Source organism: Pteropus vampyrus, unplaced genomic scaffold (genome assembly GCF_000151845.1).
Source record: "Pteropus vampyrus isolate Shadow unplaced genomic scaffold, Pvam_2.0 Scaffold129, whole genome shotgun sequence".
NCBI classification, from domain to species: Eukaryota; Metazoa; Chordata; class Mammalia; order Chiroptera; family Pteropodidae; genus Pteropus; species Pteropus vampyrus.
Genome location: NW_011888910.1, coordinates 1,188,784 through 1,203,940, shown reverse-complemented (window position 1 = coordinate 1,203,940; position 15,157 = coordinate 1,188,784). Strand labels below are relative to the sequence as shown.

General features: G+C 45.5%; 1 protein-coding gene across 7 annotated transcripts in view; it reads left to right on the top strand.

Annotated features, from left to right (window-relative positions):
• The window catches only part of RREB1 (ras responsive element binding protein 1), a 128,435-nt gene that overhangs the window by 98,610 nt on the left and 14,668 nt on the right, over positions 1 to 15,157 (top strand). For all 7 annotated transcript variants that reach the window (XM_011367041.2, XM_023534667.1, XM_023534666.1 and 4 more), the window contains 2 exons: positions 7,752 to 7,941; positions 8,873 to 11,795. In XM_011367041.2, coding sequence (XP_011365343.1) covers positions 7,752 to 7,941; positions 8,873 to 11,795 — 3,113 coding nt within the window. The remainder of the gene's footprint in view (positions 1 to 7,751; positions 7,942 to 8,872; positions 11,796 to 15,157) is intronic.

The following is a 15,157-nucleotide window of genomic DNA, read 5'->3' as shown; positions in this document are numbered from 1 at the left end:
TGAACACTGGCTGGCAGGTTGGGTCTCTCTCTGTGCCTTCAGAACCAAGAGCAGTTTGCTGTTCTTGTAGAAGTCAGACTTCTATGACCGTGTCAGTAATGCATTCTTTTCCAACCCTGCCAATCTCAAGGCCGTTGCTGGTGTGCTGTGGGATTTGGTCATGTGTTTGATTTCCAGAAGAGAAAGGACAAGAAGGGTAAAAGTATGTGTTGCAGGCTCTCTGTGGTGCCTCCCTCCAGCCCCCAGTGTCGGCTTCCTCCATTCCTGTCATCTGTCTGTTTGTATACCAGGGGCCACAGTGAAAGCTGGGCTAACCCCTCTGCATGCTGCCAGGAGGCATTTCCCTGCCCTTGGACCCCTACCTCAATCCTCTCCTGTATGTGCTACACACCTACTCATGCCCCTTCAGTGACATTACAAGTGGTACTAAGGGAGGGAGAGAGAGAGAGAGGAGATAAGCTGCAGGCAGCTGTTTTTCCCCTCTGCTGCTCGAGAGAGCTCTGACGTGTGTGCTCCCAAAACTATAGCTCCTCCCTTCCCACCCACCCCTAACAGAGCTGCTGGAGCCCCTGCCCCAGTTTTAGGAACCACCATGACAGAGCGGCCCTACAAGAGATAGAACCCATGGTTCAGGGGCTAGGATGTCACATGTAGTGGAGTGGGGAATGCTAAAATCTACTCCAGTATCCTAAATTAAGTTTTCTTACTCTGTTATAGCAGCATTTGCTAACATGTGCTGAAATATAGGTGTTTTCTGGGTGAAATAGGCTCTGGTGAACTGCCTTGAGGTACAGAAAAACTATTTCTTTGAGCAAAATGATTTAGCATTCACATACCAGTGATAATCCTTTTGTAACTTGAAGACGGGCTGAATGCCTACATTAGCATGCATCCCTGTGTTTCATATGTATCTCACCTTTATTTAAATTGTCTTTTGCAGTTTTACACTGATGAATTTTTATTTTCCTTAGAGTAACCTATTTCCATATGTGATTTAAGAAAGCAAGCAGGTTTTGTTTTTAGAACTAGATGGGGTTCTATTAGTTTGTTTAAATCCTACAGCTAGATAGATACACTTTATCCCAAATGTATTTGTTACTGACAGCGAAGTTTCCATTTGGAAAAGTTACCCTCAGTTTCCCAACATAGGGCCATCTATGTTGCCATAAAGTCAGAAAGCAGCCTCTTGGGTTTGTAAAATTTCCCTCTGGCACATCGTCAGAATCACTTTGCAAAATGAAATTGTCCTACAGCGCTCCCCTCTTCTGTGACTCTAAGTACAGTTACAACACAAGTACAGTTCTGCTCCATCAAAATATTTTGCAACCATGTTTACGAGTTCCTGGCAGAGTTGAGAGTCCCCCAAACTGGGGTAAGGGGAGAATAGTAGGGACCACTTGACCAGTGGCTGTGGCCTTAATGAAGACTGACAGGCCCAAGCAAGGTTAGAACGGTGCCTGTGCCAGCTCTGCATCTAGCAGCATCGCTTACAGATGTACAGTGACCTTCATTGTCCTTGAAGAGCCTCTTAAAAACAAAGTTGCAAAGCATTCTTCCTGGGGCCTTGGGAGGGCTGGTTAAACTAGAGTGTCTCTGGCTGACAACGCTGATTCAAATGTTCCTGGGTGATGGGTTTCCACACTGGTTTTATGTAAGATCCATCACCAGGTTTCGAGCGTGAGATGGGAAACAGTGTTTTCCTGTGGGGTTTTTTTTATTCCTTTTGCCCAGCCTCACGATGTACTTCTGGTTTCAAAGCAGATTTTTCTTCCTCTGCTGTTTTCAAGCGACTCGTTTGTGGGTTGACATTCTTTATCTTTTCAGAAGTGAAATGGGAGCACCTTGGTTGAAATCCCATGAAAATAGAGATGTGAAGTTGTAGATCTAAGGCCTTACTTAGACTTTATTAGAAGGTTCTGAGTGGGCATGTGGGCTGGGATGGTACTCACTTCTCTTCATGAGCTATGGCTCCAGGAGGGGTCGCAGGGGGTGGTGAGGAAGCTGGTGTTGTATGTAGGACAGAGGGTTGACCAGGAAGAACGTGCATTTCTCCCCATGAGTCTCAAGATTAAGCAGAAGTAGTAGAGACAATTGTGAAGTTCTTGAGTGAAAAGAGAGAATACTTGCTTTTGAAATTAAAATTCTGTTTTCCTGAATTTTCAGTTCTAATTGCCAGGAAATGAGCTGTTTCCGATTTTTTTGTTGTTGTTCCTAGCAATATAAAATAATGGTTAAATTTGAAATAGCACCTTATAGTTTTCAAAGCATGTTGATATCTGTTATTCACAGTAACTCTGAAGATCCCATATTACAGATGAGGGAAACAGGCTTAGAGAAGGAAAAGTAAAGGGCTCCATCAGGCTTGTAGCTTAAGATGTTTATAGATTAGAAATCCTCTCACTTAATTCTCACTATAATTTGTTTTCCAGACTTGTTTAACTATGAATCACCTGGCGTGCTCGTTCACATATAGATGCCTAGGCCCATCCTCTGGTTACTTGGATTCTGGTTTCCTAATAAAGTCATGAGGGGATTCCTATCAGGATTGTTTGGGAAATTTTGCATAGCAGGCAACTGAAATGCAGAAATAAGTTGTCCAAGGTCACACATGCTGTACTTCCCCTCCCAGAGTCTCTAGTCCCTGTGCCCATCCCCCCATGGCTCCATAGTTGCCTTCCACAGAGGACACAGCTTGTGGCTGGCACTGGTTCACGCTGCCTTGTGTTTATTGAGTACCTACTATGTATGAAACGCTGTCCTAGATGCCAGATGTACAATGACCTTCATTTGCAGCTAAACAAGAGAATAGAGGAGGAGATAGACATGTAGAAATAAGTGATGAAAATTCAGTGTTACTAAAAATTCATTGCCACAATAGAAGTGCAGCACATTCTGATGGCTCTATTAAGAGAGACTCTCTTTTTTTTTTTTTTTTTTTTAATAAAACCTACTTACGATGCCCCTCACACTGAATATTCGTGGCCAGTAGGTTGTGCGCTTGTGGAATAGTCTCAAAAGTTGAGTGTGTTCGGAAAAATCTGAGGTACAAGAAAAAATAATAGAACTTTCTTAGATCACCCTTTAAAATTTTCCATATTTTCTAATATTTTATAATATAAAAATAGAAAATTTTAGAGGCATATTATATTCATAGAAATGTGTACGTGTGTGTGTATATAAGTACATATTATACATAATACACATTTCTCAGTTAAACAGCAAACAGATATGGGATGCATGCTCAAAAATAACTATAAGGTGTACTGTTCACAAATTTGCCCACTTTTTAGGCCTGCCTGCTCACTTTTTATGGTTGATTTGCGTGCTACAAAGTGAGTCCGGGTTATTCCTTCCCAACCTGTTTGTCAGAAATACTTGTAATTAGTTGCTATAATTTCATTAAATTTTATATGAGCCAATGAAATACTGTTTTAAAAAAAAAAGTCTGAAAACTGAGTTGGGCAGACTTGAGTATAGTTCAAATTGGACAGTTTGTTTATTGGGTTGTTCTTTTATTTCATTGCTGTCAGCTTTAGAGTGGGCAAGATATCTATGAATAGTTGAGAGAAGTAAAAATGTAGAATTCTGGCTTAGTTTGGTTTGCAGAAATCTAGGTTCTTGCTCGGCCTTAAAAGAGTCTAAAATTGGAAATCAAAAATGTTATGAGTATGATTCATGCAGTGACAGAGACATGGAACTTCACTCAGTGGAACTAAACTCAAACAAGATGGGTGAATGAATGTACAGTCAATCCTTTTTATTCAGACAGAGTAGTTATGTTATATAGAGTCACTGGGAATACAGAATTAGTGCATACTGAACGATCGTTCCTACAGAAAATACAGGGTCACAACATTTTCATCAGTTGATCTATTACTTTGTTTTAAGTGTATTTCTTTTTAAAGACACCTTATTTAGTAAATACTATTGACATGTTAACGCTGAAATCACAGCCAACAGTACTGCAACTTATACCTGAACGAAGCTTATCTAATGTATCTTTTCTCCATAAGGCACATTACAGCCTTCTTGCACTTAGGTACATTAGACAGCACTACAGCACTGTGCTTGGGGACCATTTTCAACAGCAGAATTACCAACAAAAAGCAACAAAAAACAGCTAAATAGACTGTGGCGCTAAATAGACTGCAAGAAAGACTCGTTGACAGTATGAGAGCTGAAATAAGAAGGCAGAGCATTTCCTGGTGCGACTTCAGCTGGGAATGTGTGCATAGGGCAACCCAGATTTTTCACTGTGCTGGGCATGTCCACAAACAATCGAAAAAGTGCTTGCTATGAGTAGTAATTTGGGGCTTACGAATAAATTTTAACAAATAGGCAGATTCACAAATACAGAACCCACAAGTAATGAGGATCACTGTATGTGTTTATTTAACTGTATACGTTAAATAAAATAATTAAGGTGTGCATGAATTATGAGCCCTCCCCCCTTTTTCTTGCCTTTGATTAATGAGCCCTTCTATGCAAGGCAGCGTAAGCTCTGCTGTCTTCATAGGGGAAAGGTAAGCTGGAACAGGCCTTGACCTTCAGGTGTGATTGATCACACACAATCACTGATTCTTACTAATGATGTTTGTCTCACTGGGTTGTTAGGATGGAATGAGCTTAGATATTTGTTGCAATGTCCCAGTATCCAAGACAGTGCTGGTCACTGGTAAACTTTAATTTAAAACATTCTGCAAATGTTCTACACAAAATGTACGTAGGCAGTGCTAATTATGAATTTGGGAAGTGTGAGTGTAGGCTTAGAGGGGAAGATGCCTGTAGAGCCTACTGGGTGACAGCTCTCTACTGCCTTTACTTGCCTATGCTTCTTTACTTCTATCTCCTACTCTCATTTTCCAGGGAAGGCACAGACCAGCATCCATCTTCCACAGCTCCCCAGACCTCACCTGCTTATGCCTCAGATAGGACAGAGGGGAAGGGGAAGGGAGAGAGAAAATCTGGACTATCTCCAGGTCATGTAGCACCAAACCAGATGGGCCATAGGCTTGACCTCCCTGTTTGTCCTAGGTGGCTCTCTCTGCAAGCCTGTGGGGCCTTCTGAGCCCTGGGCTCAGCACCTCCCTCCAGACCCCTGGCCCCTCCACTTTTCCAAGAGGCTCCGATTGTCCAGTACGCTTGCTAGGGAAATGGGCTCCTTCACACTGCCTGTGCCACAGTGAGACAGTGTAGGGACTTCTCTTCTGGAGTTTTTATAAATTGAGTACCCCCCGCCCCCACACACACACACACATACACCTTCTGAAAATAGTGGTTTGGACATTGTTAAAACTTGAAGAGGCAAAAAGTCAACCCACTGTCACTAGCTATCTGTAATGAGATCTTTCTTTTAGATGTATTAAGAAACATTTCAAGCATAAGTAGAAATAGAATAGTCTAATGATCCCCCACACACTCATCACCCAGTTTCAGAAATTCTCAACTCACAGCCAATTGTGTTTCATTTCTTCCCCACCTCAGATAATTTCAAAACCAATCCCAGGCAACACATTTCATTTATAAATACTATATATCTGTAAAGGGAAAGGACTTTTTTCTTAAAGCATACCCAAAATACCATGATCGTAACTAAAAAGTGAACAGTAATATCTTAATATCTAATATCTGGTTAAATGATAAATTTCCCCAATTCAGATGTTTCTCTACTTTCATCCTTTCAATTGAGTACAGAGCTTTCAGCTGACCAGTGGTGTGATGATGGGTTGATGACCGCGTGGAGTGTGCATTTGAACTTGAGCCTAGGACTAGAGTCAAGGTGATAGAAGAGAAAGAGCACCCTATCCAGGGCAGCAGGAAAGGACAGAGCAGTTGTGAGGCCCAAAGAATGGCAGCCCCCTGGAGCATGCAGTGTGGGACTTGGATACATTCCAGCCAGGAGAGCCTAGCCCAGAGTGGCTGCAGCCATTCAGCTTCCCTACTTAACTGTCTCATAGCCTGTGATTTAGCCCTCTGGTACATTTGGCAGGGAATAGTTCCTGTGGTTTGGGGTTCGTTCCCCCAGAGCATGGCCTACAGGGCTTGCCATGGAAAGGAGCCAGGAGAGGGAGGGACGCTGCATTGTCTTAGCCCAGGGCTGTGAGAACTTTGATTACCTGAAGGTGTTCTGGGCTCTCTGAAGCCATCTCCTCCCCAGAGCCTTTATCACAGTTGACGAGCTTAAGAATAATTCCCTCAAAAGGAGTTTTGAGCTTTGAGTGGCTCTGAGGAACCTAGTATTCTAAATTTAATTGAATGATGACAGGAATCTTGATGACAAGATGCAGCCAAGTTAGCAGGAGAGATAGGAGAGGCAGATACACAACAAGACTGCATTGGCTGTATCCTGCCACAGCATGATAAGGGGAGCAGAGTTGCACATACTTGGCACTTCTTTCTTTCATCACCAGATGAAAATGAGCTCAGCTGCTTTACGGGTGATTTTGTTATCTTTATTTTCAGAGAAGAATTTCAAAGCAAAAAAAAGTTTCCATTAAGGTGTGTGCAGTATGACCTTGAGTAGGTTGCTTTACTTCTCTGTGCCCCAAGTTCTTTCTCTATAAAACAATAAGATCTTCCTTAAAAGATTTTCGGAGGGCCAGGTGTGCTTGTACATGTAAATACTGGAATGATGCTTGGCACATGGCACTGCGGTCATGGAAATGTACTAGGTTGGCACTACTCGACATGATAGCCCATGAAATGAGGCTAATGTGATTGAGGAAATTTAAATAGCCATATGTGGCTCTAGTGACTCCTTTATTCAGTGCCAGTCTGTGGGTCGTTGATAATATCCTAATGATTGTGTAGTTTTTAAGATGATGTTTCTCAGCGAAGAGCTAGAAGACGACGCTCATGTGAAAAGTAGAGAAAGTATTTTAAAATGGGGTTTGTTATGCATCTGGGTGTGGCCTAGGACATTTAAGATGGAGGAGGTCATCTCTAAAGTAAAGTATAATCTTTAGAGGGACTGCATTTGTGGGATCTTTCCAGGAAAGAGACATCCTTGTGATAGGTGAGGGTGGAGTATGAACAGGGCTCACATTTCATCTTTGCATCTTACCTGCTTTTATGTGACCTCGGCCTCAGTGTTTTCATCTGTAAAATGACCGTCAGGATACCTGCCAACCTGCCAGGTCATGCCCACTGCCCCCTGTAGGGTGTCCTGCACTTAGTGTGGGCTCAAAAGGTGGGAGCTCTGGTTATTTTTCAGATAATGATTGTAATGATAACAGAATTGAGTACATAATCACTGTCACATGCTGCTACTTCAGTTGGAGAATTTGATTATCATTTTATCCTGATCAGGTACCAGAGATGCTGATGTGATTGCTGCAGATGCTATGTAAATTTATGTTTCTGACTTTTAAACATTTTTGATGATTAGAAGCCATTGAGCAGAAGGAAGGAGAAAGCCTTTGAAATGTAACTCTATGTGCCATAATTCAGATAAGAACAAAGTAGGCCTGCAACAGTGGTTATCATCTTGTACGCATCTGTACTGTCTGCAAAGATTGGATATCTAGAAGTTGGTAGGATATAAAATTTTTTTTAAGGGAGGGGTTTTTTTTATTGCTAACTGTGAGCATACTGGCTTCTTGATGTCATATCATTGTTACTTTTCATTTATTATAATTTGTTGTATTATTTGATTTTCATTTATAAATGAAGCAAAACAGAAAATAAGATAAATGGATGGGTGGAAATTCTGTCTTAGCTGCCTCCTTATATCCTGTCCTTTCTTCTCCCAGATGTGACATTTGCTGCATCACCTTTCGAACACATCGAGGATTGCTACGCCACAATGCGCTCGTCCACAAACAGCTTCCCAGAGATGCATTGGGAAGGCCTTTCATCCAGAACAACCCTTCCATTCCAGCTGGCTTCCATGACTTAGGATTCACTGACTTTTCCTGTAGGAAGTTCCCTTGGATTTCTCAGGTATGCTGATTGGTGGGCAGAATTGGCCACCACCTCTGTGGTCCACATAGTTGGACTAAACTTCCTTACACTGAGGTATCCTTTCCTTAAAGTGTTCGTTGAGTTTTGTTTTTTTTATAACACTTTTCCTCTTGAAATTCAGCTTGGCCTTTTTAGTTTTCATTGGGTGGTTGGGTTTCATATTCATTTGCATCTGAGTCTAGCTCATCAGTGCTTTTGCCTGTTCTTAGGATTTGGATTGTTGCCCCCACCACCCCAACCCTGTCAGAATTGAATTTGTACTTTTTAAATATCATTTTTACTTTTCATTTATTATAATTTGTTATATCATTTTATTTTCATTTATAAATGAAGCAACAACAAAAAAATAAGACAAATGGATGGGTGAAATTCTTCAAGTGCATAAGTCTCAAGCTCAATGAGTTATTCTGCGTATGTGTGCTTATATGTAGGCACACGTGTACACTCATGTAATCCCCGGGTGGCACACCCTCGTGCCCCTTCCCAGTCCATGCCTGCTTACCCAGTATAACAGAGGTACTTGGTTCTCCACTGATGGTAGGTAGTCCCCATCAGTTAGTTTTGCAGGGTACCTATTTTTAAAAAGAAAATCTTACCTTCGTAGTAGTATTACTTAACCATACTTCATCGCTTCTCAGTAGAGAAGCAGAGAACCACTGCATCGCTTCTCTGCTGAGATACTTTGGGAGTTGATGCCATTCATCAGGCAAACAGGATTCTTAAGATGCTTTGTGGTTCTTATCCTTTGTGGGAGTTAGCAAGCAGGGAAAGGTCAGCTCTTTATATGTTATGGAGAAAGGCTGGACACTGGGGCAGTTGTACAACAGATATTTCCTGCATCTCAGTTTAGTGATGATTTTTAAATCCTCCTCTTTATTTCCTTGCTTTTGCTGACCCGGTTTCCTTGCAGGCCTGGTGTGAAACAAACCTGCGAAGGTGCATCAGCGAGCAGCACCGTTTTGTCTGTGACATCTGCGACAAGGCGTTCCCCATGCTCTCCTCACTCGCCCTGCATAAGCAGACCCACGTCGCTGCGGATCAGGGACAGGAAAGGCTGCAAGCTAAGACCCTGCCTGGTGACGCCCTGGACCAGAAGGTCTTCCTGGCCTTGCTGGGCCTGCAGCACACCAAAGACATCAGGCCCGTCCTGGTCGAGGAACCCATACCAGATGACAACCAAGCAATACAGCTCCAGACACTGAAGTGTCAGCTACCTCAGGACCCCGGCTGCACCAACATGCTGAGGCTGTCTCCTTTTGAAGCTGCTTCCCTGGGTGGCTCGCTCACAGTGCTCCCGGCTACCAAGGAGAGCATGAAGCACCTGTCCCTGCAGCCCTTCCAGAAGGGCTTCATCATCCAGCCCGATAGTAGTATTGTGGTCAAGCCCATCTCTGGCGAGTCTGCCATTGAGCTGGCTGACATCCAGCAGATCCTGAAGATGGCAGCCTCAGCGCCCCCTCAGATCAGTCTTCCGCCTCTCTCCAAGGCCCCTGCCACCCCTCTACAGGCGATTTTCAAACACATGCCCCCTCTGAAGCCAAAGCCCCTGGTCACACCTCGGACGGTGGTGGCCACCTCCACGCCCCCTCCTCTCATCAATGCCCAGCAGGCCTCCCCGGGCTGCATTAGCCCCAGCCTGCCCCCGCCGCCCCTGAAGCTCCTCAAAGGCTCGGTGGAGGTGGCCTCCAGCACCCACCTGCTGCAGTCCAAGTCCGGGGCCCAGCCAAACACGGCCATGCAGCTCTTCCTGCAGCAGCCACGAGTGGAACTGCCAGGCCAGGCCGAGATGAAGACGCAGCTGGAGCAGGACAGCATCATTGAGGCCCTGCTGCCCCTGAACATGGAGGCCAAAATTAAGCAGGAGATAACGGAGGGGGACCTCAAGGCCATCATGACGGGCCCCAGCAGCAAGAAATCGCCGGCCATGCGCAAGGTGCTCTACCCCTGCCGCTTCTGCAACCAGGTGTTCGCCTTCTCGGGGGTATTGCGCGCGCATGTGCGCTCCCATCTGGGCATCTCGCCATACCAGTGCAACATCTGCGACTACATCGCCGCCGACAAGGCCGCGCTCATCCGCCACCTGCGCACACACAGTGGTGAGCGGCCCTACATCTGCAAGATCTGCCACTACCCCTTCACCGTCAAGGCCAACTGCGAGCGGCACCTGCGCAAGAAGCACCTCAAGGCCACCCGGAAGGACATTGAGAAGAACATTGAGTACGTGACGAGCAGTGCGGCCGAGATGGTGGATGCCTTCTGCTCCCCGGATACCGTGTGCCGGCTGTGCGGAGAGGACCTGAAGCACTACCGCGCCCTGCGCGTCCACATGCGCACACACTGTGGCCGCGGCCTGGGCGGTTGCCCCAAAGGCCGCAAGCCCTTCGAGTGCAAGGAGTGCAGCGCCGCCTTCTCAGCCAAGCGCAACTGCATCCACCACATCCTTAAGCAGCACCTGCACGTTCCGGAACACGACATTGAAAGCTACATCTTGGCAGCCGATGGCCTAGGCCCCAAGGAGGCCCCGATGGCTGAGGCCTCTGGAAGGATGGAGGAGAGAGACGGGGCCTTTGGAGAGTTAAAGCCCCTTGCCACCTTCCTGGAGTCCCAGAATGGCTATCTTCATGGAGGCCCCACCCAACCACCGCCTCACCACGTCTCGGTCAAATTGGAGCCCGCCAGCAACTTCACAGTGGACTTTAATGAGCCCCTGGACTTTTCCCAGAAGGGCCTGGCCCTGGTCCAAGTAAAGCAGGAAAACGCAGCCTTATTTCTGAGCCCCTCTTCTTCAGCCCCCTATGACTATTCCATGGAACCCATTGACCTGTCCATCCCCAAGAACTTCAGGAGAGGAGACAAGGATTTGGCTGCTCCCAGTGAAGCCAAGAAGCCTGAGCAGGAACCAGGGAGTAGGGAGCCACCCTCCCCCTGTCCACCACCATGCCCAGCCCTGCCAGTGACCTTGGGGCCCAATGGGATCCTAGAAAAACCTGTGGCCTCTGCAGGAGCAGCAGCTTTGGCAGCCAGCACTCTGGAAGCCCATGCTCAGCCCCTGCAGGGCTCCGTTCAGCTTGCTGTCCCCATTTACTCATCAGCCCTCGTCAACAGCTCCCCCATCTTGGGCAACTCCACTCTCATAAGTAGCCCAGCCTTGTTGCGGCCACTGCGCCCCAAGCCTCCCCTGCTCTTGCCAAAGCCCCCCGTGGCAGAAGAGTTGCCCCCACTGGCCTCCATTGCCCAGATCATCTCATCCGTGTCCTCGGCCCCCACCTTGCTGAAAACCAAGGTGGCTGACCCAGGGCCTACAAGCACCAACAGTAACACCACAGCTTCAGACAGCTTAGGAAGCACCATCCCCAAAGCTGCCACCGCTCCCACTGATATCACCAGCCGAAAAGAATCCAGCGACTCACCCCCTGCTGTTAACAGTCCAGAGGCAGCCTCGCCCACTGAGCAGGGGCCAGCTAGTTTGTCAAAGAAGAGGGGCCGGAAAAAGGGACTGAGGAGTCGGCCCCGTGCCAGCAGTGGCGGGGTGGACCTGGATTCTAGTGGCGAGTTTGCCAGCATCGAGAAGATGCTGGCCACCACGGACACCAACAAGTTCAGTCCATTTTTGCAGACCACGGAGGATGATGATGCTCAGGATGAGGTGGCCGGTGCCCCCACTGACCAAAATGGACCCAGTGATGAAGAGCAGGGCAGCCCCCCAGAAGACAAGCTGTTGAGGGCAAAGCGGAACTCCTACGCCAACTGCCTGCAGAAGATCAACTGTCCCCACTGCCCCCGCGTCTTCCCTTGGGCTAGCTCCCTCCAGAGGCACATGCTCACACACACTGGTAAGAAGGCCTGCCAGGCCATGAGTGCTACTTCCCAGCAGGGAGCCTGGCCCCTGGCCAGAGTGAGGGAGAACAAGAAGGGGGGTCGAAAGCGTGGGACCTTTGTCCCGCGGCCCCATTCCAGCTTCTCTTCCTCCTTGGTCTCAGAAGCAGCGGGCTTGCCTGGGGCCCTGCGCTCAGGTAACCAGAATGACCTGTTCATATTGTCTGAGCCCTCGGGGGGCTGCTGGTGAAGGGAAGTGTTAAAAGTAAAGTGTTTTTAGGTGAAAAATGGTCTTAGGCCCATAGGTTCACTCACTGGATCCACCCTACCCCTTCTGGAGAGGGTAGCAAGATTATCCACTTGATTACCCGCAGCAGACAGCTAGAGAGAAGTAGAACTTCGGTATCAGGATATTCGGCCAGGATTTTATAATAAATTGCATCTTGGTATTCTCAAGACATCTTTTAAAATTTTCAACATTTTGTGAAGTTCTTTTGACTGCCATGTATTTTTAAAGGGAAATATTACAAATTTTACAGTTATTTTTCAGTTTACTAAAGTGGTCACATCTTCCCCTGTTTATTGTGAAAATAAGTGATGAATAGTTCTAGAATTTCAAAAAAATTTTATTTGTACTAAAATTGTCAGCTGTTCTAGAGAAACACACAAATATAATTAACAGACTTAAATTACCAAAATGTTAGCCTCAAAGTATCTTTTAAATGTAAATTTCCATATGTTCATTTTTAAAAAGAAGTTTAAGATAAATATACTTTAAAAAATTTTATACCAGGTACTTTTAATATTCAAAAGACTATACAACTCTCATCTTAATTCTGTTACTGATTATTCACACAAGATTCATATCATTGAACTAAGATAAATTGGGTGAGATCCTTAACCTTTAGATAATATTTGGATAACCCAACTATTAATAAGGTATGACCTAAAACCAAATAAAGAATTATATGGTATAGAATTACCAGATAAAATACAAAATGCCAGTTAAATTTGAATTTCAATTAAGTAACAAAAATTTTGCTAGTATACATGTTTTTCATGCAATATTTGGGGTAGATTAAAAATTTATTTGGTATTTATCAGAAATTCAAATTTAGCTGGGCAACCTGTATTTTTAATTGTTTAGTCTGACAACCCTAGGTAATTAGGAGGCCTATGACGGTGTAGTGAGAGGAGGTGGTGGGAACTGGGTGTGAGCCACGCTGTGTACACAGGTTGAAATGCTTCAGTCAGAGTTGATCATCACTTGATGCTTTGGAGAAGCCAACAGAGGAAAGCTGTTGCTGTGAATGGGAGATGGACGAGAATGTGCAGAGAGGGGATGGGAAGGGAGCACAAGCTGTGGAGTTTCTCTGAGGCTGGTTGCCACACAGATGCAGCATTTCTCTCTGGTGTGGCGTAGGACGTTGCATCCAAGAATCCAAAGGTGACAGTCCAGCGTGCCTGTCCATAGAGGTTCATTTAACCAGAACCAGAATTTCTAGATATGTAAAGTATATGCTGCATTATCAGGCCATCATTTTCTTTCCACTTAAAATCATTTAAGCCTGACGAAGTAAAATAACAGTTCTTATAAGGAAAGCAGTTCAGAAAGGTTGCATCTTAAAGAGAAAGTGCCCCACACAGCCATCTCTCTTGCTACACCTATTTGTCGACTGCAGAGTCTGGAGAAGTACTTCTGTTGTCACTTTTCAGAAAGCCGAAGGTCTGGATCTGATGATGAGTGTCACTCTTGCCCTACCTCACCCTCCCCACTCCCACTGCCATCACCCAGCCTCCCTACCACCTTCCTCCAGCTAGGAGTCCTGTGCTTAGTAGATTGAGCCTGTGCACATTTTCCTCAGATAAGGCTATTCATTCCCAAACGTTCTTTTCCTGGTGAACCAACTGTCTCCTCAGGAGGGCTGGCATAGCCAGGATTCCTTTTCAAGAGCTGTGCCCATGTCTTTGCAGATGCCTGGTATAAGTTCCCCCTGTGAATCCAGTCATTTTGATTGCCTGGCTTTTGAATGCCAAAATTTCCTAGTTGGTTTAAAATTTGGTAGCATCTGAAAGCGGGCAAGAAAGATGGAAGGTTTGTTGAAGACAGGGTAGGGCAGAGTGGGTGTGAATAATACAGATGTTCTCCTACCTCTCCCTTCACTGTTACTCTACCGTTGATGGCTGTAGCCTGTATCTGTTTCAGCCCTGTCTCTGACATCCCATCATTACTATGTTCTTGTAGTGAATGGGTTATAGGCCTTGACCCATGAGGGAAATATTCAGGGTTGGTAGAGAAAACTTTCAGAGCCAGTCTTTTATGACCACCTCACGAGAGTGGTGGTGTCTGCATTTTGTCCTGAGGAAATGGAGGCTTAGGAAGACTGAGTAACTTGCCTATGATCATATGAACAGTGAGCAGTAGAGCTAGAGTTCAAAGCCAGGGTCCAGATACCTGCAGCTGCCCCATGGTCAGGATGGTGTGGCTGTTGGTCCTCTATCTGAAGATGTACAGGGCATCCCTCCTTCCTCTCATATGTCCCATTGTGGAAGATTGGGAAGAGGTCTGAGAAAAAGGTAACATGAAGTTATGGACGAGAATACTATTAATCAGAGACTTAATGACTACGGAATGGCGTTAGCCACACACATAAACATGAAGTTGGCGCTCACTAGGCTCTGTTAACTTCCTTTGTGTTTCACTGCTTCATCTTCCAGTGACAGTCTCAGCATCACCTCTGTTAAAATCATTTTATAGAGTGCTTGGCTATGTCTGGTGCTATGTTAGAACATTTTCTATTCAAGTGTGAGAGCTTGACAGAGCCTAGGAAGTCATCCGATCCACCCCCTCTTTCACAGACCAATGTTTTCCTGGTAGGCGACTCTGCTTTGAAGAATCTCTGAGCTGCCTGGCTCCCAGCTCCCCAGCTTTCTGTGACATGCTCCCTCCAGGAACTTTGAAATGAGACTAAGGCTCACACTAAGAGTAATTAAGAGAAATTGAACATGAATTCTGAAATGATCCTGTGAACAAGTGTTATACAGAGAAGAGGTACTCTTTTTTTTTTTAATCGTAGCATTAAAATCTAACTGCTTTCCAGCCAGAAGCTATGAGCAGTGTCCAGTTTTAGATTATATTTAGGCAAACTGTGTCTATCTTGAGAGTCAGTCTTCTCCTAGCCACTCGGCGAACATTATCATAATGTCTGTACATTTTGTGAAAGACGAGTTTCCAGGCCACCCCACCCTCCAAACAGGCAGCATTGAGTAGAACAGGTGTTAAGTGTCCAGCTAGGGGTTCACTGTTGCTGCAGGTTAGGGGCACCTGGTTTCAACCCTGTCTGCATGGCTCAGGTTCTAGGAGTTGCGTCTTATGAGG